The sequence below is a fragment of the Globicephala melas genome, chromosome 14, assembly GCF_963455315.2.
Source record: "Globicephala melas chromosome 14, mGloMel1.2, whole genome shotgun sequence".
NCBI classification, from domain to species: Eukaryota; Metazoa; Chordata; class Mammalia; order Artiodactyla; family Delphinidae; genus Globicephala; species Globicephala melas.
The window spans coordinates 80,079,426-80,106,705 of NC_083327.1; the positions used below are offsets into that span (position 1 = coordinate 80,079,426).

The 27,280-nt window shown below is 45.8% G+C and overlaps 1 protein-coding gene and 1 long non-coding RNA gene across 2 annotated transcripts in view; both read right to left on the reverse strand.

Moving 5' to 3' along the window:
* EZR (ezrin) overlaps positions 1 to 17,707 on the reverse strand; it is a 49,580-nt gene extending 31,873 nt beyond the window's left edge. Inside the window, 3 exon segments of the mRNA XM_030853036.2 lie at positions 15,981 to 16,067; positions 17,014 to 17,332; positions 17,334 to 17,707. Of these exon segments, the coding sequence (XP_030708896.2) occupies positions 15,981 to 16,067; positions 17,014 to 17,332; positions 17,334 to 17,692 (765 nt within the window). The 5' untranslated portion in view covers positions 17,693 to 17,707.
* A 2,647-nt stretch (positions 17,708 to 20,354) lies between these two features.
* The window catches only part of LOC132593384 (uncharacterized), a 38,308-nt gene continuing 31,382 nt past the window's right edge, over positions 20,355 to 27,280 (reverse strand). Inside the window, exon 4 of the long non-coding RNA XR_009558822.1 lies at positions 20,355 to 20,605. This is a non-coding gene — a long non-coding RNA (uncharacterized lncRNA). The remainder of the gene's footprint in view (positions 20,606 to 27,280) is intronic.

The window sequence follows — 27,280 nt, forward strand, 5'->3', positions numbered from 1 at the left end:
GGATATCTCACTTTTGTCTCTATATACATTCATTGCTGATGGACATTTGGGTTGAGGATCTTACTGCTTTCTGTGCTGCTTTAGTGATTATAAATATGAAACAGCTGGAAAACAAGTCATTTGAACTAGACTATGGTCAATTTGGTATTCAAATTGATAAGAAAACAATGTTAGGGGCAAACGAAGATGAAAGAAAATGAATTTTTTAAAACTAAAATTCAACTTCAGTTCACTGTTTCATTTAAGTTGTGAGTAAAAATATGCTACGTTCTCAGGAAGAAGGTGCCACAGCTGCTAAACAAACCGCTGTGACCACAGCAGGAAACACGTCTCCTCCAGGTGCACACTTGCGCTCCCCTGAGGCCAGCAGTCATTCCAGCCGCAGGAACTGTAGTCAGCCCCTTCCGTTAACAAACCAGGAGCCAGCTCGGGGCAGAGGGGAGAGCTCAGGCTCTTGTAAATTTTGAGCAGCAAACTGAGTCTTGTTTCACATTTAACTCCAATTGGTGCCGAACTCGTCATCGCCCAGCACCCAATTAAAGTACCAAAAAAAATTTTTTTTAACGGAACGCGATCTTTGAATTTCGCTTTCTTGGACGAACATTAACCCCTCCAGAGCCCTGCTCACTGCGGCAATACCAGACAGGCTTCATGAAGGCTGGTGTCTGTTAGCAAGTGCACAGGAAGCATGGCCAGCCACATCTCATATGCTACTCTCCCCAGGCCCTCAGTGCTCCTCAAACTTGAACACACAAAGGAATTACCTGGAGAGCTTGTTGAAACAGTTTCCTGGGCCCCAGGCCCAGAGATTCTGACTCAGGAGGTTGGGATGGGCCCATCCATCTTCAGCTCCTCCCATCTCATAAGCAAGGCCACACCCACACAGACCCTGCCCTCAGGGAAAGAGGCTAGGCTAGGATCCTGAACAAGCAAACGGCCACAACTCCTCCTGGCAAGATTAACGTATGCACTGCTACTATTTATACTCCATTATGTGAAAATACCTTTACTAGACTTTCGTTCAGTACTAGACCTAAACTCGCAGACAGGTTTTTCTTAATGAAACTGTATCTCTACAGAGGGATGCCAATTTTTGTACTCTCTTTGGATCCTGATCTCCTTATCTTTAAGATAAAAATCAGTCTCATGAACATACTGCAGCTCAATAAATCACAGCATTAGCGATGACACACAGTGGTCATTTACAAATAATAATCACCCTCTGTAAAACATTACCAGTAACTCAGCAAACCTTAATCAGCTTAATGTAGAAATGCAGACCTGTGAATTTAGCCAATTTAGAAGGCAAAGTTGGAAAGCCCCAAAGGCAATGGATTTTTTGTTTTTTAGCTCTTCTCTGTCCGTATCACTAACCCTTTACAGGCTGTCACGGTCATGGCTAATAGAGATGTTTGTTTCTATCTATTAAATAAAATGTTTGTCTTAGTTAAATGTGCAACACTGCTCCCAGTAACACTGTTTATATAAACAACAAAATTCTATAAAAGTAGTTGCCATTAAAAATCCAATGACCATAGTTTACATCGTTATAGTTTCTAATAAGCACGCTGTTCTTTAGAAGTGTCCAACTTCTAAAGTGGACACTTTAGTGTGTCCACTTTAAAGTGTCCTTTCTATTCAAGAAAGGCAGCTGAGAAAACACCCTGTTGTACACCATTCTTTTAAGCATGGAGAGATCAAAATAAAAACCAATGTCAAAATATTAAAACACTATACAGAGAGAAGACAAGTAAAATAGAAATGTGGTTCTTAAAACACAACCTTTCATTAACTGGAGTCAAGTCCGTAGTAACCTGATACTGACTGTACTGGCAGACATCAACTCTGCTGTCAGTCAGGAGGGAGGCATCGGTCTTTCTAAAATGCTGCCAACAACAGCAGTATCCACATGTCACCGGGTGCCTGAAGGCAAGCTGGCCTCAAAGTTAGAAACTTCAGGGGTACATGCGTAAGCTCGAGCTCTTAACACCAGACTTCTTGAGGTTTACTGACCTTCAAAGAAGATGTGAATAACAGTATATCTTACTAATAACGCTATGGCAAACCTAACCACCAACGGATAATAACTTTTTAAAATTAGTCCTTTTTTTTGCGGTACGCAGGTCTCCCACTGTCGTGGCCTCTCCCGTTGCGGGGCACAGGCTCCGGACGCGCAGGCTCAGCGGCCATGGCTCACGGGCCCAGCCGCTCTGCGGCACGTGGGATCTTCCTGGACCGGGGCACGAACGCATGTCCCCTGCATCGGCAGGCGAACTCTCAACCACTGCGCCACCAGGGAAGCCCTAGTCTTCTTTTTTGAGGTTAAAGAAGAAACTGAGTGAAGGTGAAGAAAATGGCTTGTTAGGCTTAGGAAAGATTATCAAATGCCAAAGAAAACTGGCCATCTAGCTCCACAAATCTTGCAAAAAGTCTACGGAATTAATCAGAACACAAAGTGCCAGGCGATGCAGTAAGAATTCTGCGCACCACCATTTTGTCTGTAGCACAGCCAACAGACACAAACTCATATTCTAATCAAGTATTCATATAACTGTACGATCCCAGGATAATAAATACACCAGCCTTTTATTGCCTAGTAATAGGAATAATAAAACCATCGAATGTTAGGGCTGACAAGAGTCCACTCGAGACAACTCCTAAGGAGGTCGAAGTGCTGGCCCGCAGTTCCTGTTATCCGCACTTCCCAGGAGTCACGGACCGGTGCTATGCCCAGGGCTACGCAGTCTGGAAAGTCACCGAGAAGTGGGGGGGGGGGGGGGCAGTGCCTGTGTCGGCCGCTCCCAGCCTCCCTCCCGCTGTCCATCTCAGAGCTCCAGATACTCCAACCCCTGTGGCTGTGGTCGCTCCCCCAGCAGGAAAATTCAAGCTCTGCGACGTGCGTACTGATGCTCACAGTTGATGAGAATAACTCCCAATTCCCTGTAGGTGCTATCTATCAAGAAAGTGAATTAACCTACCACAACCGAGTGCCTCAGGTGAGGTCGTGGACCTTCGGGAGTCCAACAATCCTGCCCTTCCCGCCCACTCCTTCTCCACCAGGTGTGAAAAAGCAGCCATGGATTAGTGTCCGCCCAGCTGCTAATCACTAATGAAAAGTAAGGTCATAACTACAGAGTTCAGTGTCAAACGAGCCAAACTGACTCTTATAAACCACAGAGCTGTAAGCAGTTTCTTAGCTCACGTCTTCCGAGAATCACAACGCCCTAGGGTAGGCACTTCATTTTACAGAGAATTCAGTACCACTTTAAGGAGTACTGAGGATAACTTAAAGGTAACCATGAAAACCTACACTACACACCCCTCATCTCCTTTTCCAAGCTGCTCTCCTCCGCCACCATTAGGCTAAGCTTACAGTGTAAAAGCGAAGTCCTTAATACGCTGTGGACAATGACAGGGCAGAGTGAAACATGAAAGCCGGGCCTCGGAATTTCCCAACAACTTCTGTTTCGGGTATCTACGTTACGTTATACTGTATACCCTGTTTTTATGTTATATACGTGTATATGTTCTAGGTAGAAGAATTAAAAAAGGGAGGAGGGGTAACTGTTTCGTAGGGTGACTCTAAATGGGTATTGCTTGGTGAGAGGTAAAAAGTCATCCTAGTCTGACTACCTTCTTTTAAAGGCTGAGAAACTGCGGCCTGGAAAGGCTTATGCAATTTCCTTACCTACTAAAACTGTTTATATTTGTATAGCTCTTACATGTTAGTCCTAAAGTTGTATCTTTCAATGTAAGTCAATGACTTTAAACTTTTGAATTGAAAAGTTTGTATTTTCAAACTCCAGGGTGAAAATTATGTGAAGTATATATACAGACAGATATAGACAGGAAGAGCTCAGATCCACTAATATCCATCGCATAATTTCGAGAACATGAAATGAACTCCCAAGTCTTTCTAAACAGCTCCTTTTGCCTCTGAAAGTAAGCCACTTCCTGCCCCCAGACCCACTTCCTGTCAGCCAAGCCTGCTTAGCAATACAAAAAGTGAACAAACCAGTCCTGTCTGTACGCAATATAACTAGAGAAAAATCATGACCTTAGAGCTGGAAGGGAACTTTCTGAACAGTCCCACTAAAAAGAGGGTCACAGTTCCCTCCTCTACTGTAAAACCGGGGTTTGGGAAACAGCTTGTGCTAAGCCCTCCCCACTGTTCACCAGGCTAAGGCACTAATTTTGGAAGGAGGAAATGGAAGGCAGTAAGAAACCGCTTTCCAAGCACCTGACAAAATGAAAGGACTGTCATTCTCACCCAAGTTCCAAATCCGTGCTGCAGGGTAACACTGGTGGGGATTTCCTTACCTGCTAATGGCATGTAAAAATAATATTCCTGATACCTATTGGCTGTCGATTTTTAAGATCTTTTTTGGGGAGTGTCTGTAAGTAGGAACTGATTTCTTCTACACGGGGAATGACATACACCCTGTGTGTAAATTTAAACTAGGACACTTGGACACCACTTTGCACAGGAAGGGGTAAATACATAATCAGAGAATGTTACATTCTGCAAAAGAAACTGTTCCTTTCTAGAAACACAAATAATCATTATCCCTCTCTCCTCTTCCCGCCCCAAGGGAGGCAAAATAAATGATCGTTCAAGGTCACTGTATCTAACAAGCTGCTGAAGTCTCGATTCTGTAGTATGTCATTTCAGTTTTACTAGGTGTGTCATACGTATTTCAGCACCGATTTAGTTCACTGAAAAGCGAGGTTAATTATATCCACAAACTTAGGATCCCATAAAAGACGCAAAGGAAGGGACAGGGCCAAGAGGGCTAGCACGTGGTAGATGGATTTTAATTCCAGGCTCGTAAAACATAGGAAATTAAAGGCCTACAGACTCATTCCACCTGGAGTGGACTGTTTTCTTTGTAAATTTAGAAGTCTGTGAAGAGTTTTCTAATCTGATGGGAGGAAAGCCTATGGAAGAATGAAAGTGTCAAAACAACATAATTCCTTTGCTAACCTGCTGTTTTAGGGAAGGGCATATAAAATAAGCCATACTTAAACCTGCGCCATATCTGAAATAAATCTTTGCCCCTAGTTAAGATCACATGTGCCGTAATATTTTGCAGTATTAAAGAACATTTCTCCTATAAGGAGCTTAGATAAGATATATCTGAACTTGACCAAAAAGTCTTTACTTTTGCTATCTATCAAAAATAGAGAGTAAGACCCCAATAGTTTTATTTTTTAAAAGTCCAAGCTAAATCAGCCAGCTAACAAAATCTGCTTGAATAAGCCACTTCAACTGAATTTATGCTTTTTTAAACCACTCTCTGAAATTATGCGAAGTTTAAAAAAAAAAGACCTCTTCAATTCGTACTCTGTCCCAATCAAGCATGCTACATCCCGAGTGGGCTCAGAATTACGCACCTAATTCCCTGATTGGGAGTAATGCTCTCGCCCACCTCGCCCCTGCAGCTCACGGGCTGCTGCATTTACTCAGGGTCTCAGCCCCTCACAGCCTGCCCCCATCCCCAGTCCCAGCACTGACTGCATACTCATCTCTTAAAACGGCTGCATACAATTCCACTAAGTAATGCCCCACAGTTGAGTGTGCTCACTTCCAATTTTCAGCTTTGAGAATGCTGCTATTGAGACAATGACCTATTTCTAGTTGGGTCACTCCCTCCCCCATCAAAAAAAAAATCGTGGGAATACAGAGCCGTATTGGAACTAGCCGGGAACAAACAGTTCTGTGCGTTTCCAAGTCGACTGCAATTCTGACTAGAGCTCTCCTTTAATAAAAGGTGTGTGGAGGGCGAGAGGGCCCAGGTGGGATTAAATCAGTCCCTCATCTGATCAGAACACCAAAGGTCTAAGAACTGCGGTTCTGCTCCGGGGATCCATGGAGAACTGCTCCCTGGGACCCAGCAGCAGGCAGGGCAGGCTCCCCAGGAACCCAGACCCCAGGGGAAGGAGCGTCCCTTCCCGCTTTCTCTCTCTAGTGACTCAAGGATTTGGTGATTTGAAAAGTGACAGCATCTTTCCCTTCCACCCCTATAATATGCTTTTAAAAAACCACCTTTTGGGGCTTCCCTGGTGGCGCAGTGGTTGAGAGTCCGCCTGCCAATGCAGGGGACACGGGTTCGTGTCCCGGTCCGGGAAGATCCCACATGCCGCGGAGCAGCTGGGCCCGTGAGCCATGGCCGTTGAGCCTGTGCTCCGCAACGGGAGAGGCCACAACAGTGAGAGGCCCGTGTACCGCAAAACAAAAAAAAAAACCAAAAAAAACCCCCCAAAAAACCCCACCTTTTTATTTTGAAAAATTCGAAACATTCACAAAAGCAGAGAGAACAGTGCGACGAGCTGGCGTGTGCTCTACATCCACCTGCGACACGGCTACTTCTCTTCCAGCGTTCTTGACTCATTTACTCCTTCTACCACTTAAAACATTTTTTTTTTTTTCTGGCACATTTTAAGACCATTGTGTATCATTTCACTTGTAAAAACTTTGGTATGTAGCCCTAATGGACTTTAAATATGAATATATTTTAAGCTTACACACACACATATATATAAGCATACACATATATAAAACCACCACACCACTATCATAGCCAACATAATTAAAAACTATTCCTTAATATTTAAACTTTAGTCAATAGTCAACTGCTCCCCATTGCCTCAAAACTCTCTTTTTACAGTTGATTTGTAAATCATATAATGCCCTTTGGAGCTTTGTCATCCCATTATATTTCCAAACTGCCCTGTTTGGCCACTTTCTTAATAAACATCAAGTTACCCCCACCTTATCTCCCCATCTAAGTCCCACTTAAGTGGCAAATAGCAATGTATTATGTAAGCAGATACTTGAACGCCCAAGAAACAACATCCGTAATTATGTAACCAAGGCAATGAAACATCTCAACAAGGATACTAGGCTAACATACATATTACATTTTCACAAATAAAGAGGTGGTTCCAGTTTAAAATTTGTCCTAAGCTTTTACCAAGTGATCTGTGATTCAATTTGCTCTTTAAAAATGTAAGGAACAAGGGTAACAGGAGAGGCCACACAGTGAGAGGCCCGCGTACCGCAAAAAAAAAAAAAAAGTAAGGAATAACACTGGATATCCTTCTAAGACTTATTTTATTAAAAAAACCTATAGATGCAATAATTGTACAATAGGCAAAATATTATTCAAAAAGTATAAATTTCACCAAACCACATGCTTGAGAAATGATGGAAGAATCCAAGCAGGTATGGCAAATGACGACATACTTATCACCAAACCTAGGTGAAAACAGGTCCTTGGAGAAATATCACCTTGGTTCGTGGTGCAATGTCAAGTGATTTACCAAAAAACAAACAAAAATATGTCACGCTCTGCCCATTCCTAAGTCACTCTGCCCAATGGTTTCAACTCTTCACGCAACAAGAGTCAGTGGAAAGAACAAAACTACCTGTACCTCTTGGCAAAGCCGGGATGAGAACTGACCTCAGCTCTCATCACTCCCTGACAGCAGGTATTTGTCTTCTCCACTACAGTGCGGGCGTCTTGAAAGCAGGTACTGCTCCCCTTTTGTGCACCAATGTATCCCCAGGACCTAAAAAACCTGGCTGGCGCACAGTAGGTACTCTACTTGTTGAATGAACAAAGGAATTTTATGGAGGGATGTGGGAGCAGGAGAAAGGGGAGGCCCAATCTATTGCATTATTAGTCTAAGTCAGAAAAAAAAAATGCCCATCATGAGGTATGAAAGCTTTTAATCGGATTAGAATTCAGTAGTTACAAGTGGAGTTGGCCACCTTTACTCTGTCCTCTGTGCCAGGCAGGTCCTCGGATCCTGCTTCCCAGATGAGGAAGCAGGGCTCAGGGAGGTTGGGATGCTCGCCCGAGGTCGCCCACTCAGAGGCAGGCCTGTTCACCTGCTTGCTCATCCTCCTTCCCTGTATTTATCTGCCAATAAAGCAAGCATTTAAAGTTTGTTCTAGAAGCAGATAATGATGCTTTCTCTTCCCCCAAAGCACTTGGCTTCTCACTTTGTGGCCAGGAAAGATAGAAAGCAAAGAAACAAGTATCTGTCACTGTTCAGGGTAGAAATAAGTTGAAGTAAATAAAGCAGCAAGGGGTAGACAGGGAGGGGCTCTACCAACCGGGGATCAAATTATAAAACTATCTACACTCAAACTTTCAGACACAGACAATAGTTAATTTTAAACTATCAGTGATAAAAACACAACTCATTCATCTAACATTCTCTTTCCAACTCAAACATCAGGTACAAATTGCTTTCTTTTAGCATATGCCAGAAACCTGTCATCACACAATAGCTTAGCAAACGGGACACAAGACGCTACCACCTTCTCCATAGAAACAAGACCCGCGGAACAGCAGCCTTGTTTAAAACATGACCTCAGCCCCAGCCATGCCTGCTCCTTGGTGACAGCACTCACAGTACACGTCCAGGCTCAGGCCTGTGACGCACTGGACACAGACGAACAGAACAGGTTCTTCGTACTTTAGCAAAAAATTTTTAAAAATTGGAACCAATGGGGTGGATCCGCTTCCAAATATTATTAGCTTAGTCATTAAATATATACAAGGTTGTAACAAAGGCTTAACAACAATTACTTTTATCCTAAAGCAGGGGTTGGCAAATCTTTCCGGTAATGGGCCGGACAGTAAGTATTTTAGGCTTTGGGGGCCGTATTTGTCACCGGCTGCATGTTCTTGTTGTTGTTGCTTTGAAAAATCCCTTTAAATTGTAAAAAACCAATCCTAGCTAGGTAGCCCACGCAAAAACAGGCCACAGCCAGATGTGGCCTTTACCTACCCCATCCTGAAGTAAAAACAATTATTTACACTATCTGATATGACAATTTTTTTGGTCTTGACAGTTTCAAACTGATCATCTCTCAGGCAAAAACAGAAAAGAAAATTAGGTTGTGGAAAGTGACTTCAAGTTTAACAGAATGGAAAGCAAAGTCTCACACTGTTTATTATAGTTTCATCCGTTATCAATAAAAGTCGGATCAAGGTCAGAAAATTTTCATTTTGCTTTTAAGGTTTGTTTTCTCAAGTATATTAGGTTAAAAAGATAATTATTATGTTAATGCACATTTCCTTTGAAACAGCATTACTGTTTATCTATAGGTGTTTAAAAGGTCTTGGAGAATGCAATGTGAATCATAATCCAAGGAAAACAGAACTGACCACTGCTGCTGCCTGAATTCGCCAGTGCCCAAAGGCAGAAGGGTAACTCCTATGCACCCCTCAACACCCACCTAAAGAATCTCACCCAGCTGGGAGGCATTCCCTGGCTCTCTAGGGTACACAATATTCTGTATCTCTATTACCACACTTACTATACTGCACTGCAATTCTTTGTTTACATATCTGACTCCCCTACTAGACTGAGAATCCCTTCAAGGCAAAAACCTATCCTATTTATTTTTATAGACCTGGCACCTAGCGCATATAATAGGGCTTCAATAAATGAGGAAGGAACCCATGTGACCTACAAGGGAATACTGACAACTAGAAGACACAGAAGACATAGAGGATGAGAAAGAGATAAAGTGTTCCTTTTTACTAAATAACTCAAATGTTTCACGTTGCTGTTTCCCTTGGAAGATCTATTGACAAACTTTACCTGGTTTATAGCAACTCAGGAACTAAAGCCCTTAGCTTTAGCTACAGGTTGCACTGAAACGTTTGTAAAATATGTTTCAGGGGAAAAGAGCACACAGGAAATAAAGCTTACAGCATCTGAAGATAAATTGTTTGGATTTCATAGGTATAAGCTCTATCTCAGTTTATCTCACGTTCTCTTCACTTAAAAACTTTGTTTTTTTACTTCCATTTTACAAATGACGAAACTGAGGTTCACAGAAACTAAATGGCTTGCCAAAGTACAGGTAAATATAATAAATTAATTATGAAACTATTCTTTTTACAGCTCTTTGCATTTTTACTTAGAAAAATTATGTATATTAATTATATATTAAGTATTTCACTTTATAGTCAGAAGTCTCTAACTCACATCACAGCACAATGTTTATTTTTCTTTCTTTCTTAAAAAAAAAACTACAGAAGTCTGGAATAAAATCTTTATTCTTTACATCAAAAGCCATAGATACTAAGCATGTTAGAAGGAAAATAATGCAACCTTCTGGTCTCTTCAGTAAGTATTCCATATTTAATTAATAGTGGCAGACACACAGTGTTTAAATTATATAAATATATATATATATTTTAACATCTTTATTGGAGTATAATTGTTTTACAGTGTTGTATAGTGTTTAAATTAAAAACTGATTGGAGTGGTTGAAGAATCCCAAGTGTAGTTACTACTGAAATTAAATAAAATATAGAGGATAATTCAAAATGCATTCACTGATTTTGAAAAAAGACTGAATTCTACTACTTCAGATTAGAGTTGAAATGTCTAAATACTGTAAGAAAGAGGCATATTGAATCATCCAAAGAATCTCCAAATTGTCAGATTCACAGAAGTTAAAAAAAAATTAAAGAACTACGATAATTCACTAAGAATAGTGATGGTGCTTTCCTTTCCCAAACTGCAAGTACGAATAAAATTATTCAAAATGTTGTTAGAAATCACAATATTATTTAGGATGGTAACTAAACAGAGAGGCCGGCACGGAAGGCTAAGAGAAGCAAGAAAAGAAGACAAAGGAATGGGGTCTCTTTGTTCCCTGCCATTTAATAGGAAATGTTGGCCTCTTTTTCCCCTTTAGAAACAAAGAGAGCCAAAATCTGACAGCTCGCCGATCACTGCCAAATTAAACTCTGCAGCTGGACACCTGCGGACAGAAGCTCAAATCAGAGAGATTCTCTCCTGCACCGCAGCTGGTCCTGTCTTTCTGGAGCCTGAGCCCCATCTCCTTTTTCCCACCTCGGCCGTGTTCCAGACACCAATGAGGGCACCCGTGGCGCTAGGAGCTGGGACCGCGTACCCGCCTTCATGAGACCATGAGAGCCTTCGCCTGGATGGAGGCTCCGGAACCACACTGGGCTTCGCTGCCCACGCACGACCACCAGCATCAACCCCACCGAGAGAGAGGAATATATAAAAACTGTCCTTTTCCTATGAAATCATCAGTGCCCGAACTCTGGGGTGCATCAGAACCGTCTGGGGACCTAAAGCACAGACATCCAGTCCTCCCAGCCCTGGAGATGGGGATTCAGCAGTCCTGTGAGGGACCGGGCAGCTTAACGTCTTCAGATAATCGCGTAACCGAATGTGGGAACCCTGTAGTAAATTAATGCTAACTTTGAACTACGTGCGTCTACAGTGTGTACGTACACTCAGGAGGAACATAAGAAAGCTGCTGGGTCATTTTTAGTCTACGTGGATTTAAAAACACTATCGTTTAATAAGTCTGGTATTTGTATACATTCTGGCAGGGGGCAGCGGTTACAATAATGAAAGAAGGTGAGGAGTTCTTTCATCAATCACAGTCACAAATGTATTAACATGTACAAACCAAACCCTCAACCTCCCCTCCCACACCCGATCCTTTTCCAGGTTCCTTATCTCAGGGAACGGCACCACCATCCAAACACTTACACAAGCCAGACACCAGAAGGCAGCCTCGACACCGCTCTGCCCCTGCACGGTGATCTATCACCGAGTCCTATCAAGTTCACCTCCCAGACACATGTGCTTCTCTCCACCCGCAGCCCGGCCCTGGTCCAGGCTGCCACCACCTCCCACAGCCCAACACCTCCTGCTGACTCAGGTACGGCAGCTGCAGTGACCTTCCAAAAGGCTGATCTGATCAGGTCACCTCCTTCCAGTCAAAACCCTTCAGCGCTTCCCCGAGTTAAGCCCCCATGTAGCTGTTTCCCATCTCGCTGCAGGGTATGTCCCCTGTCTCCCTCCTTCACCTGGAGGACGCCCCTTCACTCTTCACATCGCTCAGCACAGTCACGACGTGCGTCGGGGTGCGTTCCTGACCCCCGATGAGCACTCCCCCTACGCACACGCCATCGCACACATTCAAGTTATTCTACGACTACAGTCTGTTCCTCTCACCAGACTGTAAATCCATGACGACAGGGACTGTTTCGTGTCTGCTCACCTCGGCAGCCTCGACATCCAGCACAGTAACGCAGTAAACGTCTGCCGAATGAACGCGTGAACGTACAGACACACTCGCTGTGCCTTCCAGTGTGACGACAAATGACTAAGCCCAGCCAGCGCTCCTTACCGCCACACGGGAAAACCTTAGCTGCCTAACTCACCATCTGCGTGCGGTGAAGGAGGGGCACGGGGAAAACAGATCCCATGTGTGCTCCTCAACGGGGCGGGGGGATGTATTAGGATATTCAGTGAATTCTGACCATGTTAAAATATTTAGTGGAAGAGGCTAGTATTCTCAAGAGACAAGGTCATCTCAGAAACTACCTTAAGATTTTAGCATAGAGCAGAATTTTGAACACACTTTCAGAGTTTTCCTACTGAAGGGAGAAAACTTACTTTTACATTAGAAGTTTCCATATCGACACTTTAGGAATGAACAGCTAAGGCATCCACAGGTGCCACTTAAAGGCAGTTCAGGCTAAACTTCTCAGAAAACAGCTTTAAGAGAGCTTGGCCTTGAGCACAACACCCTTTTCATCCCCAAGCTTGACGGCAGTGGTTTTCCTTCCTGACGCCCCACGCCTCCTCTCTGTCACAATGAAGAAAGCGAGTATGGGGGAAAGGAAGAAGGAAGGGGAAAGGAGCCCGCTGGTCACCCTCAGCCGGACCGTGGGCAGGAGGGCTGCTCCCTGAGCCAGAGCCCTGGGCACCAAGCCCGTGCCCCTCCCCAGATGACAGGGACACACCAGGCCAAACCGGCCAGCTGGGCAGAGGGCATGGTGCCTCTGGACCTCAAACCATCCTCCTTCAAAGTCTACCCATCACACAAGAGTAGAGCCCAGAGCACCTGGGAAAAGCAATGCACCACAGCCCTGGAGTGCCGGCGGGGGGCCGCCCCGGGGGGGGGGGGGGGCGGGGGGGGGATGGAGCAAGACCTCTCAGTCTGCCTGCCCATCTCTGCACCGGTGGCTTTCCTCTCAGCTGTGTCACACTTTACCTAAGCCTCTTTCCTTCCTGGATGGCTCCCAGCGGGTTTTCCAGCTCCCGTTCCAGTGTTTGCCTGTGTCTGGGCTTGGGTCCCAGACTGCAAGCTCCCCAAAGACAAGATCTGTTGCAACCGTCTGTGCGATACCCTGTGCCTGGCGCCGGGGCGACAGATGCTCACTGAACGTGTGGACGTGCAATGTCTTTAACGAGTGGTGATCGCAGAAGCAGTATTAAGAGAAAACGCAGCAAGTAAATATTATTTCATTTATATAATTGTTTTACAAACAGAGTCATCCACTGACTGTTCAGACATACCAATCAACAACACTTTGCCTGACGAATTCAAGAGGTCTGGAGGAGACTCAAACCGTGACTACGCAGACGTAGCCATCTTTATGGTCTGCCTTCAATCCTGCTGTTAGAAATCATCATGGGAAGCCACCTAACAAAATTCTTAATCTGGGCTTAATAGGAATCAATAAACCATTTGTTCAAAGGACACATCTGTAGAGCTTGTTATTGGATGGTTCAGCTTTAACATCTAGGAGGGAGCAAAAAACAACAGTAACAAAAACTAGATCCTCTATAACAGCCTTAGAAGTGCCTATCAGCCAGTAAGCTCTTAGTGATCTCTGGAGTGGCCCTCATACGATTCACCTGGAGAAAGACTTAAGTGTATCCATCTTACAAGGCAAAATCTGCAAGACCCTCCCCCACCAAAAAAGAGTCAGGTAGAAATTTCCTATGGAAAACAGCTGTGACTCACGTAAAAGGGGCACTCACAATACCACCTGGAAATAATTGAAAATATTATACAAAATATAGTCTTTCAAAATCTTACTCTGGTTATTGGGACCCTAACATACAAAGATGTTACAAGTTAAGGATGGCTACCATCCTTCCTTAACAGTTCAACAACTATCTTCACTTTGTCGGAAGAACATTTTCCAAGTTTCTGATCCATCATAAAGGAACTTCAAAGCCAAATAAAAACACACCTGCCCTAAGAAATAAAAAGAGAGCCTTAAAAAGGAAGAGCACTCTGACACACATCACAACATGGATGAATCTTGAGGACATCATGCTAAGTGAAATGAGCCAGCCACAAGAGGACAAACGCTGTGTAGTCTCACTTATATGAGGCACCTAGGCGAGTCAACTCAGAGACAGAAAGTAGAGGCGTGGCTGCCAGGGGCTGGAGGGAGGGGGAGATGGGAAGTTAGTGCTTAATGTGTACAGTGTTTCTCTTTGGAAAGATGAAAAGGTTCTGGAGATGGATGGTGGTGACGGGTGCACAACAATGTGAATGTACTTAATGCCACTGAACCATAACTTAAAAATAATTAAGAATGTAAACTGTATGTTAATGTAAATTTTACTACCAAAATTAAAAAAGACAGAAAAAGAATAAAAGAAATTACAGATCCTTATGAGAAAGAAAAATAGTGACAGGAAACAGATTTACTGACTTTTTTTCTGAGTGATATTTTAAAAGCTGAACTCTGCATCTTTTCTTTTAATGAAATAAAGAAAACTTCACCAGGAAACGTAATCTCCTGATCACTGCTCTGTGTAACACAGCACAGGACTGTGCCCTGAGTAAGATGTTGTGCCTGGGTCTGTTTTATATCACAGGAATTGTAAACCCTGAATGTCACATGCCAATCGCAAATTGTAAATGAAAAGAAGAATTCTGTGTAGGAAAAAAATTTCTGCATCACGAATAAATCATCTTGATTATGTAACCTAGGCAAAAGCTCTACTGGCTTCTGAATCTTTTAGCATATTAACATAGTAATTTATTTAACCTAACAGTAAAGTAAAACTTTATTAATAAAGAACTCCTTTTAGAGAATCTAAAATTTAACAGTAGAAAAAACACATAAGCACTGACTACAGAACGAACTCTTTTGAAAAAACAAGAAATAAATCCCACATGTATTTTATTGCAATTTTTCATGAATCCAGATATTCTCTCCACCGTGATTCAAAACTCCAAAATCTTCTCCCCAATATCTAGCCACCAGTTCACCTGTGTTAAAGCTGGTAGAACAGATACAACTCTAAAAGAAACGCTGGTCACAAAGAACCTGCCTCGTTCCCACAACTTAAATGAAAGCCTTATATAAAAGCCCAGCCTGGCCACAATCTACCCGAGATGGCAACATAATCAGATGCAGGGGGACAGAGATGGGCACACAGCAGCTCTCCAGTCAGCTGACGTTTACGATATGCACCGGCAGTGCAGGACTAGAGGGCCCAGGAGCCTCCTAATCAAACTCCAGGGCTACCTTCCTTCATCTGCAATTCAAATTCATTACTAAACCTCTTTCAGATAGGAATCCTGCTGCCACCAGCACATTCCCGGGTTAACAGAGCACAGCTTCACGGGCCTGTCGTAAAATGGACTGGAACGAAGCTGCCCCCAGAAGGACAGCGTCTTCTCTGCCGGATGCCCTTTAAAGCGCCAAAGGAAGAGCTGGGGTGCAGCTGGCTCCAGACCCTCGAAGGGAGTTGGCGTGCTCCGTCGGAAGCCACCTGACTCTCCCTGCGATTTAGACGACTTTTCTTTTTAAGAAACTTCCAAGTTGCATTAGAATACAGATTTTAAACAGATCGAAACCGCGTAAAAGGGGATTCTAATTTTTATAAAAGACCCAAACCACTGGGGGCGGGGCGGGGGCTCGCAAACAAGACTGTAGAGAGAAAAGCATCATAACCTTGTTTTCTCCAGGAGTTCCACAAAGGACCAACTAATAACAAAGAGAGGAGACAATTGACTACTCCTGTCCTCTCGTCCGTTTAGAAAAGAGCTCTATTCTACAAAAAAAACTGCCCCAACACCTCGCCCAGGTAACTCCACTTGAAAATAAAGCCCGAAGCATCCGACCCCGCCCAGAAACTGGGTTACTTACTGGTTTCGGCATTTTCGGTTCCTGATGGGTCTTTCTCAGTCTCCTGGAAACACACTCTCCAGCAGCAGCTGAAACGGTTTTCCCGACCTAGAGGCAGAGGAAACCCCTTTAGAGCGCCCAGCAGCCCTCCTCCGGCTCCCGCCGCCGCCCCGAGACTCGGCGCCCACCCCGCGCTGCTGCTTAAGAACCGGCCGGGCGGGCGCCGGGATGAGTCACCGCCCAACCTGCAATTACCGCGGGCCGGGCGGGCGGGACCGGCGCGGAGGGGCTGCGGGGGACCGCGGGGCGAGGGGCGGGCACCCGGCGGGGAGGGGGCCGGGTGGGCGGGGAGGGGGCCGGGTGGGCGGGGCGGGGAGCGCGGAGCCTGAGCGGCGGGGGAGGGGACCTCGGCGCAGGGCGCGCAAGCAGGCGGGGAAGCCGGCGGCGAAGGGGCACGGGGCCGCTGGGCCGGGAGGGGACCGGGGCGGGGGTCGCCGGGGCGGGGGTCCCCCGAGGTATTCTTCGGGGCTTTCGGGAAACCAGACTGGAGCCCGTAAGACTGCAAGTTTCACTTTGTGAAGCAACTGTTTGCCCCAGGGCTGAAACCGCAACCGTCAAACCTTTGAGAAACACTTTTAAAAAACTGTCCCCGCCCGGGAGCGGCGAGGGCCGCCCGGCCGGGCGAGGAGGGAGGGGGCGCACCCACGCAGACCGGGCTTCGCTAGCATTTGGGAGAGGAACCCGAGGGGACAGAGCAGAAAGAGGAAGGTGGCGGAGCAACCGGGGCGGCCACGCGCGCAGGTTCAGCTTCACCTGCCGTGTGTTTGGGCCGCAGGGAGAACCGCGTGGTCGGGACTCCACCGGCCCAAGACCCCAGAAGCCGGCGGCGGAGCGAGCCGGCTCCGTCGGGACCACCGGTCCCGGGCTCGCGCGCCGGCCGCCCCGCCGCACCTGTCGTCGAGTTCCGGCCACTGTCCCCTCCGCGGAGCGCGCGGCGCGAACCCCCCGGCCCGGCCCCCCAGCCTGTCGACCCCGGAACGCGCGGCTGGCTCACCCGCGGCTCCCGCACAGGACGGCTTCGCTCCCCGCTGTCTGTGCGTCGGTACAGTGCGCCCGCGCAGTGCGCCCGCAGCCCGCACTCCCGAGAGTCGCCGGCGGGGCGGGGCCCCGGGGCGGCGCCCCTAACCGCCCCGCCCGCTCGCTCGCTTGCCCGCCCGCCTGACCTGCGAGGTGCGGCTCGCGGGCAAGATGGCTGCGGCCGGCCTCCGCGCCTGGGGGCACTCCCCTCCTTCCCGGGCCCCGCCCTCCCGGCGCCCCCGAGGGCCGCGGAGACCCGGGGAGGGGCACCCTCCGCCTCCCCCCGCTCCCCTCCCCACACCCCACTTTCGTAAAGACCTCTCCCGCTTCGCTGCCCTTCCCCTTGCCCTTGGAGAAGAACTTCGCCGAGTTCGACTCAGCTCCCGACGGTAGATGTAAAGTGTGAGATTGTTCCGTAGTGGACAGAGGAAGAGCAAGAAAATGTAAATTAGCCTGGAGGAGCCGGCCGGCGGCCACCGAGGAGGTGCTGGGCCGTTTGGGGTCGGCCTGTCCCGTGGTCGGGTCATTTTGTTGTCCTTGCCCCGGGACCGAGACGGGCTTCTGAGAACCTGGGACCTGGCCGCTGTGTCTCCGCGCACGTGGCCGCCTCCGCGCTCGGATTCGGCGGAGAACACAAGCATTAGAAGGCGCTCCATCGCCGAACGCTCTTGGTTAAAAGACACACTTGTGTACTCTTCTGAGTTTCACTAGCACAAAGCTTATTGGAAAAGAAATCTCCATAGGGAGAAATTCTAGGAATTATTTTAAATATATATATTTTTTGTAAATGCTTCTCAAGAGGAATTACACACACACACACACACACACACACACACACACACACACGGACTTTGGTGGCCAGTGGGATTTGTTGTGCAATGATTAAGAGAGCTAGCTCTAGAGCAGTGGTTCTCAAAGCATGCTTCCCAGACTAGCAGTAACAACATCACCTGGTAACTTGCAGAAATGGAAATTCACAGGTACTGCCCGGAGACCTACGGAATCAGAAACTCTAGGGCTGGGGCCCAGCAATCGGAAAGGTGAAAGGCTAAGGGTTGAGACCGGAGAGTTTCCTGAATTCCTTTCCTGGACTCACCACTAACTCCCTGTTTGAGTTGAGTGAGTTATTCAACTCCTTGGTGAGTTAAGAGTTGTTTACCACTTTCACATCTGTAAAGTGGCATAATTATGGTACCTATTTCATAGGGTTGTTCTGAGGATTTAAGGAGTCACTACATCTAAGATGCCTAGAACAGCGCCTGGCACATAGTAAGCACTCAACTCTATCCTGGTACTGAGAGCAACTAGTGACTTTGGGCAAAGCACCAAACTCTAAGACTCAGTTTCCCTCTTTGTAGAATAGAGATACTAGTAGCACCCACTACATGGGCTTGAAGGGATTAAATAAGACAATGTATGCAGAGTGTTTAGCACCATTCTGGCCTCCTAGTAATGCCTAACCTGTCATTGGGACGGACTACTTCTGGGGTACTCCTTGTCTCCTGTGACCCCCTCCTAGCTGCAGGTGAGTAGGGAGTATTTCAGAAGTCCAGGTGAGTAGGGAGGCCTTTTTTGAGATTTGGTTCTCTACTTGGGCAAGTCTGTTCCCTCTGGAAAACTGACTTTCTATTTTAAAGTGAAAATGTAAAGGGAACTGCATGAGGAAGGAAACTATGAAAGATATTTAAACTACAGTGATAAAGGTTCAGGTTGGATATGTCATTCCTAGCACACTCTATCTCCACCTCTTATCATTGCCTGGAGCCTTGTTAGCTGTTTTTGGTCCCCAACTCTACTGATAGGATATGACTGTAATCTAATTTTTTATCTCATCCAGTTTATAGTATATTGTTTTAACTGGATGTTTGAAATAACAGTAGCCCAAGACCTTCTGGAGCATTTCTGCACTTTTACCCTTCAGGGGAATGCTAAAAGATGAACTGGCCTGTGGCAGTGTCATAAAAATGAAAAGATCACAGGTTTCAGAAGCATACAGACCTAAGTTTGCGTCCTGGTTCCAGCACTTACAAGCTGGTCACTTTGGGAAAGTCTTTTAACCTGACTGAACTCCCACCTCTCCATCTATAGACTGGAGATAATAATGTATATTTCATGGTGTTCTTCTGCCACTGAATTGTATAATGTGAGCATTCAACTAACTCAAATGCAACTTCTAGGTATAACTTTCTTGCATAAGTTAAAATAGTACATTGTAAATCAACTATATTTCAATTTTTAAAAAAGTCTACAAATAATAAATGCTGGAGAGGGTGTAGAGAAAAAGGAACCCTCCTACACTGTTGGTGGGAATGTACATTGGTACAACCACTATGGAGAACAGTATGGAGGTTCCTTAAAAAACTAAAAATAGAACTACCATATGACCCAGCAATCCCACTCCTGGGCATATATCCAGAGAAAACTGTAATTCTAAAAGATACATGCACCCCCGTGTTCATTGTAGCACTATTTACAATAGCCAAGACATGGAAGCAACCTAAATGTCCATCGACAGATGAATGGATAAAGAAGATGTGGCACATATATATATATATATAATATTACTACATATTACTATATATTCTGTATATATGGAATATATATATAATGGCATATTACTAAGCCATAAAGAAAAGAATGAAATAATGCCATTTTCAGCAACATGGATGGACCTAGAGATGATCATACTAAGTGAAGTAAGCTAGACAAATATCATATGATATCGCTTATATGTGGAATCTTAAAAAAGAAAGATGCAAATGAACTTATTTCTAAAACAGAAAGAGACTCACAGACAGAAAACAAACTTATGGTTACCAAAGGGGAAAGGGAGGTGGGGGGAGGGATAAATTAGGAGGTATATATATATATATATGCAACTGAATCACTGTGCTGTCCACCTGAAACTAACACAATACTGTAAATCAACTATACTTCAATAAAAAAAAGAATATACAGAGAGGCAAGGAATGATTACAAAAGAGAATGGCCACTACAGAAATCGGAAAATTATATTAATAAACTTAATTAACTAATAAAAGTAAAATAGTACAGCCATATTTTGCATATGCATTTCTCATGTCTTACATTACTGAAAGCATTAAATCTTAAATTACACGCTACTGTACAGGTTTTTATCTCCCCACAAAAAAAAATTTATACTGTCAAACTTATGAATGTTTTAAAAGGATTTTTCAAGGGTCATTTATTTTCACCCGATGGTAGAAGAACCTAAGCCCCTTCCCAACCGCTGCCCCCAACCCCGTTCCGCCCAACACGCACACAAGACTGAACTCCAAGGAATCTATGCAAGTTGCTTAGGGTGGTGATACCGAATCAGGTGTGCATTAGAATCACTCACGGATTCCCTCTCTAGGAAACCCTGGGATCTTGTTTTTAACAAGTCTCCAGGTGAACCTGATGTACCCAAAGATTGGAGAACCACTGACACAGGTGTGGCAGGATCTTGACAAATGTTACTTACCTGGCCTCACCCTTCACCCTTCTTTGGTGAAGTTATTCCCCCATCTTGTAAGTCATGGTTTTGTTCACGTATGATCATCAGTGCCCTGGCAGGAAGAGAAGAAACCTGGAGCCGGGAGTCTTAGATACCATTCCCCGCTCTCGTTTCGACTAGCTATTGACCTTGAACCACTTGTGCCTCATTTCAGTGTTTTGGTTTTTCAGCCAGAGGAGGGAAATCCAAAGTCTACCCACGAGCCCAGCTGAAAGGCTGTTTGTTGGTATGTTGCTTGGAGTTCTTCAGGCAAGGTTACACGAAATCGAGTTAAGGCAGCCCTCTCAGAAGCTTTAGACGCAGACAAGGACGAGAACTGTCTGCACGGAGCACCCACGCCCCCTGATTGCAGGTTGCCTCTGTCAGGTCACTTTGGAGCCTATCTCCATGCTGGTGGCGGCCTAATCTCAAGAAAAAGCTCACAGCACGACAGTCTCTAGCCTCCATCACTTGTAAAGAATAGGCAATAGGCAACAGGGAAAGAGAGTACCCTTGGCAAAATGATGACTTGTGTTATCTTGCAGGACTCAGTAACCTGGGTGAAAATTCAGGACAGTGGGTGCAAGAGCACGAGAATGAATAAGGACTCAGACGGCCTGAGACGGGGCCACTCTGCATTGTGCCTAGAGATTTTTAAGGCTTTACAGGACAGGAATCTAGGAGACTCTTGGCACTATATTGATGGTATGGCTTATATAGTTTGAGTCCACTAAGAATAATTCTGGCCACTAGGTGTTCTATTTTAATTGTTTCTTTGGCTTTTTTAAAATTTGGCATAAATAACCTTAATAGTTTTTATGTAAAAGAGTACTAATGACAACACTTGTTTGACTAATAAACTCCCAACTATTGTAGCTTCTTTTAGTATTATTTTTCTTATCTCTGATCAACTTATGAGATTAAAAAAAAAAGTTTCCAGTTTACAGCCATGTTGTATGATAACATAGTGGACAGGACCTTGAACATCCTCTATTCAGATACCCACATTTAACAGAGGAAAGAGCCCCACAGAGATTAAATTGTCTGTACTCCTGCACCCAAACTTCTCTTGTCAAGATAGCCAGCAACCTACATCTTGCTAAATCAAGGGGCCGGACTTCTCTGCCTCACCTTACCCTTCTCCTAAGCAGCCTTGGACACATGTAGCACTCCCTGGGAACATTCTGTTCTTAGCGTTTCTGTTTTCTCCTCCCCCCCTTCTCCTGGTTCCCCCTCTGAAGCTGGCTCTCCTCTCCGGTTCCTCCTCCGCTGCCGTCTCCCTGTGGACTCGGCTCCCAGCTCATTCCTGGGCCCGTATCTATGCACACTCCCTTCCTAGGTCATCTCATCTGCTCCAAGGCTTAAATAACATCTCCAGCCCCGACCTTTCCCTAGAGCAACGACTGTGTACTCGGTATCTCCAGTACTCTGGAGTTCTTGAAAACTGCCCCCCTTCCAACCTTCCCCTTGGCCCTAACCCTAAAGGTCAACCTGAATTCCTCTCTTTCCCTTGACCGCACTCCATCCTCCACCCGTTGTGCATCCAATCCAGCAGACCTAACAGCCCTGTTTAAGAGTACCTCAGATGGCGTCTCTCCCCTGCCAGTGGGTTTTAGAATAAAACGCCAACCCCTTCCTTGTTCCCCACCCACCACCCCGTGTGCCCCGGCCCCTTCCCACTTCCCCAGTTCCGTGTCCCATCCTCCCCGTGTTCCAGATGCTCTAGGTGCCTGCCTCAGGGGTCTCATACTTGAGGTTCCCTCTGCCTGGAATGCTCTTCCCCCATCTCTGCCAGCCTGGCCTTTTCCAGTGTTCCAGTTTTTTGCCCAAACACCACTTCCTCTGAGAGTACTTCCAGCTCCCCATGTGAAGTGCTGCCTTAGGAATCATTCCCTGCCACTTCACCTGATCTACTGTGTTGAGAGCACTTAGCACTCTCTGCTATAGACTTGCTTGTTTGTGTCTTTTTTCCTGTCTCTGGCACAAGAATTGAACTCCTGGCTCTCTTGTTCACTGCTATGCCCTCAGCAGCTAAAACAAGCACCTAATAATTGTTCAATAAGTGTTTGCTGAATAAATAAATGAAGGAATGAACACTGCTAGTTAGTACCAAAGCCAGGTTACTCAGATTAGTTTCCTTTCCAACATACCATACTGCTGTCTCCCGGATTGCTAACCATGGAAACGGTTTACTTACCTAGATTCCAACTGTCCAAAACACCATTGAAAGCCAGATGAAGGGGGGAAAAATATTAGAAAAAAGGGTCCATCTATTTAGAAACTTTCTAGGTTTCTCTTAAAGTTTATTCATTCCAATTTTAGTTGGGATTCTAACAGGTTTGATTAGCTCTTTTCTGGGCATGGCAGATTAGAAGGGAGGGTGCAAGGGACAAGCAGACACCCTGACAGCAAAGAGGCAGAAAGACTACACAAAACAGACAGTAACTCAGAATACAGCCAGCTGGGGTCATGTAGCCCAGAGACAGCGTTCCATTCCTCGGGAGTCCCGAGGGCACAAAGTAGAGCCCAGGCCACTGACTGATATTCAGATGGGTAGTTTTCTCAGAAAAGGGGTCTATTTATGTCTGGTCTTTGCTATCGGGAAGCATATTATTTTGTAATTTTTAAAATTGGTGTAAATCATCAAAATAATTCAATAGACAACTATGTACCAGCTATCCAGATTTAACAATTGGTAATATTTTATCTCATTATTTTCAGATTTTTTTAAAAAGAAAAAACACTAAAACCCACTAAGCCCTCCGGAGGAGGAGGCCTCCTTCTGAAGTTGCTGTATCTCCTTTATGCGTGGTTCAATGTTTTATACGAAAAAATCCACTTATGTGAAACAAATTAGCTCCCAAATAAATTAGATTTTTTAATTTTGGTGTTTGGTTGCAGAATATAAACAGTAAACATTTAAAAATCACCATGAATTTTTCTTCCTTCTTCCTTCCCTCTTTCCTTCCTCCCTTCTTCCTTCTTCTTCTTTTTTTTTGATTGTCAAAAGCTAACTTAATAAAGCAGTTAATGTGCTGGGAACGCCCGGCGCGATACAGACTTTTCCACGGGCGTCTGCACCGCCGTCCACTCACGTCAGGTGCTCCTCGGAGGTTGGGCCATTCTCTGCTTTCTCGGTATCTCGAGCACCTAGAAGAGAACCTTGTACGTAGCAGGAGCTCAGTAAATATTTATTGCACTGACTCGAACACAGAGGCGCCCTGGGTGTTCTCTGTAGTGATTACAATATCTCACTGAGTATTAGAGGTCTGAATCCTAGAGATTTGACATGTAACCTGGAAAACTGGCACTTAAAAAACATAAAGCTGTTTGCTAACAGGGCAAATTTCTGTAGCAGATGATAGATGTTACCTGACCCGGCTGGATCCTACCGAATAGCAAGAGACTCACTCCGGAATGAACTCATCTTTATAACATCTTGAGGAATGCTTTAGGCTGAAACATGGACCGCATGCTTCATTTGACAAATATTTATTGAGCTCCTACCCCTTGTCAGGCAATTAGCTATAGGGGGAGCAAAACAGATGAAACAAACCCCTGAAGCTTACACTTAATTAAACTTGACCTTTGGCTGTTTGGAATTTACCAGATTCTCCATGAATTTCTATGAACTTGGCAGTGCCACTTGGCCAATCTGCAATTCCAAGCTACTTCTTCAGACTGGGTCCTCAAGTGACCCCCAACAATTTGATTCAGGAATGCATGGATGGCAGGGCGGTGGAGTCCAAAGACAACTGTTCAGTCTGGAGCTGGTGCCAACTCTGCCATTAACCGTGACTGGTGGTGCATGGCTTCGGACCACGCCGCAGACACAAGGCCAGCAGAGCAGGCAGCTCAGCTGCAGGAGGGAAGCTGCTGGACTGGAGGAAGGTGGTCGCTGCAGGCAGGGTGCGCCGGCTGCCCCTCAGCTTTTGCTCCCGGCTGTTGCCATGCTGGAGTGTGGGCCCTGCCCTGTCACACGTCTAGCTTTCAAGAAAAGCTTGAAATCCTGATTTTCATATGAAATTTCCCAACTTTTAAATGTTGGCAATGAGTTAAAATTTTTTTTCAAAACACTATGCAAGCCAGACGAAACACATCTGCAGGCTGGGTGTGTGCATCCCCTGCGCTCTCTAGGCCGGCTTTGTCGTCTGTGTTCACAGGGGTTCCACGCGGGGCCGTGATACCCCACTCAGCTCCAAAGCGCTGGCGCTGCAGGCACGCAGCTCCTGCATGGCGGCGACGCTGCTTGTGGGAATGCTCTCCGTGTGTCTGGGTGCTCTAGAAAACGCACAGGCCGCACAGGCCCTGGCGCACAACCTTTCCATCCCACACACGCACAGAGTCAGTTCTTGGGGTCATGCTTTCCGTGCTGAGAATTGTTACAGCTGGCAGCTCAAGGCTGTACACTTAAGGGATGTTGGAGAAAAGGTTCCCCTTGTTTGTGGTGGACACAACCCCCTGAATGCCTGGCTGAGACTCATCCTCCCTTCTGCCTCCCGGGGCTGGTCCTGAGCAGCGTGCCCGGCCCTGCCCTCCCATTCTCCCTCCCACACGCACGCTGGGCAAGAGAGCGGGGCTTCCGGTTTCTGCACGTTTCCTTGTCCGACGGCTGTGTTTTGCATCTAGACTAGCAATGCCCCACACCCTCGGGACTGGCCGACTCCTCTGGCCGCTCATCGCTGTCGCTGCGAAACCTGTTCTGAAAGACGACCTAGAACAACACCTAGCGGGTGCTGAGGGCAGAGTCACCACCACCACATGCCCCTTTCCTCTTCTAAAGACACCTGACCATCTTAGAACACGTTTCTCTCCCCGGGCCCACCAACAGCAAGCCTGGGACGTTAGGCACGTGTTTCCCAAGACTTGCTTTCATTTTGAAACGATTTTTAAGAAAGAAAAAGCAAGGCAGTCCACCCACAATCAGAAAGCTATTTTAAGTCTCAGGGTGGAATTTGCCAGGGTCGACATCCTGGATTTCCTAGGATTGGGGCACACACTAACTGGTGGGTAGGGGTGAAGCTGATAGGACGGCTGAGCTCCTGAAGCTCAGAACCCTGGGGTCCTCTGTTCTCTTCCTCTTGTCCCAATGCCTGGCCGTAGTCTTCTAGAACTTGCAACCGAGAAGACCCCTTAACTAAGGAACCCCTTCCTGCTTTCACATGGAAGACAGACTATCTCCTTGCTTCTGAGGGACGAGGGGAACATGTAGGGCTCCCCTGTAACTCTGATGGAGAAGGCCTCATGTGATCTGACTGGTGTGTTTGGAGGGAAGAACCTGGTCACGTGCAGCCTGGCTCTGTGTTTGCGTGCGTGCGTGCGTGCGTGTGTCCAGTCTGCCTGCCTGCAAAGAGGACTGCTCTGCCCCTTTAAGCCATGCATGTTACAGGGCCCGGCCTGTCTGGGAGGGCTGTGAGGTTCAGGGCTCCCTGTGAGGGGGCACATTTGTTTACTCCTGTGGTTCAGTTTTAGAATGGCCGCTCACTCACAGATCTGGGCCACATTCCCTGGTAGCGGCTTTATCAGCAATAAAGCTCTCGGGTTTTCAGAACTGGGATGGGGAGAGGAGCCAGTTTACTGGGCGCCTTCAGGCTGCAACACGGGCCTCTAATCTCTCTCCCCCAGTCTGTTCCATGCAAGTTGAAAAGAACAATCATCCCTCAAGTGTCATTTCAGTGCCATAAATTTCCTGCTCCTGTTCTCTTTATGCCTCCTGAAACAAATGAAAATGTCCTTTTATTAAAGACTTCAAGGTGCTCTCAGACAGCAAGGCTTTTTATCTGAATGCTTTTCATCTCTGCAATATCTGAGTGAGAGCCTGGGTTCTGTTCTAGCCACGCATGCCTCGCACCCTTCCCTCCCATTTCCCCTCCATTCTCTCTTTGCTTCTGTCACTTTCTCCATCAGGGACACCCATCTTCAGCAACTGTATCTTTCCCTGCTTTTAAAACACTACTCAGGACTCCAGCTGCCCCTGAGTAATAAATTGGACTCCGTTCTCTCTAAATACTGTACCAACTCTCAAAATATTTGAGCTGAGACTTACTTGTTCCAAATATTTATGCTATGGCTATAGTTACATCAAAGAGAACTTTTCAGGAGTAAAAGTGTTTTAATTTGAGGCAGGAACTTGGTTATGGCAACTTGAAGACATTTGTCCTCATTCCCTGGTATCTACATTTTTCTCCCATCAGTGTGATTGAATGGACCAGGATGTTTTCTTTTGCAACTCCCCATAGCACTAAGAGTTCTTAGCAAGTAGCGGCAACCAGGATGTTGCAATGGGTGACTCACTGAACATTTCTCCCAGAGACCTTTCACAGAACATTCTACGTATTAAAATGGAATCCAGGTCTTCGGGTTGTAATTACTCTTTTTTATTCCCATTTTCCATTTCCTCACCATCCTTGTGTGTTTAATGCATATCTCTTTGTTTATATGTGTTTTCTGCACAATGTATGTTGTTCTGTGTACACACACTTTTAATTTATATAAATGATATAAAGTTGTGTATCTCCTTCTGCTTCACTTTTCCCCACTCAGCACTGCTTTTATTACCCACCCAGCTTGCTGAGGGTTCATCTAAACCCTTGCTCCTTGCACCTGCATGATCCTTTGTGTGTGTATCCACCGCATGTCACCTGTCCCCCCTCCCAGATTGGACATTCAAGTTACCTCCACAGAGGCCACAAATATTGCATACAGATCCCTATGGACCTGAGAATTTCACTGGCTCATATGTCTAAGA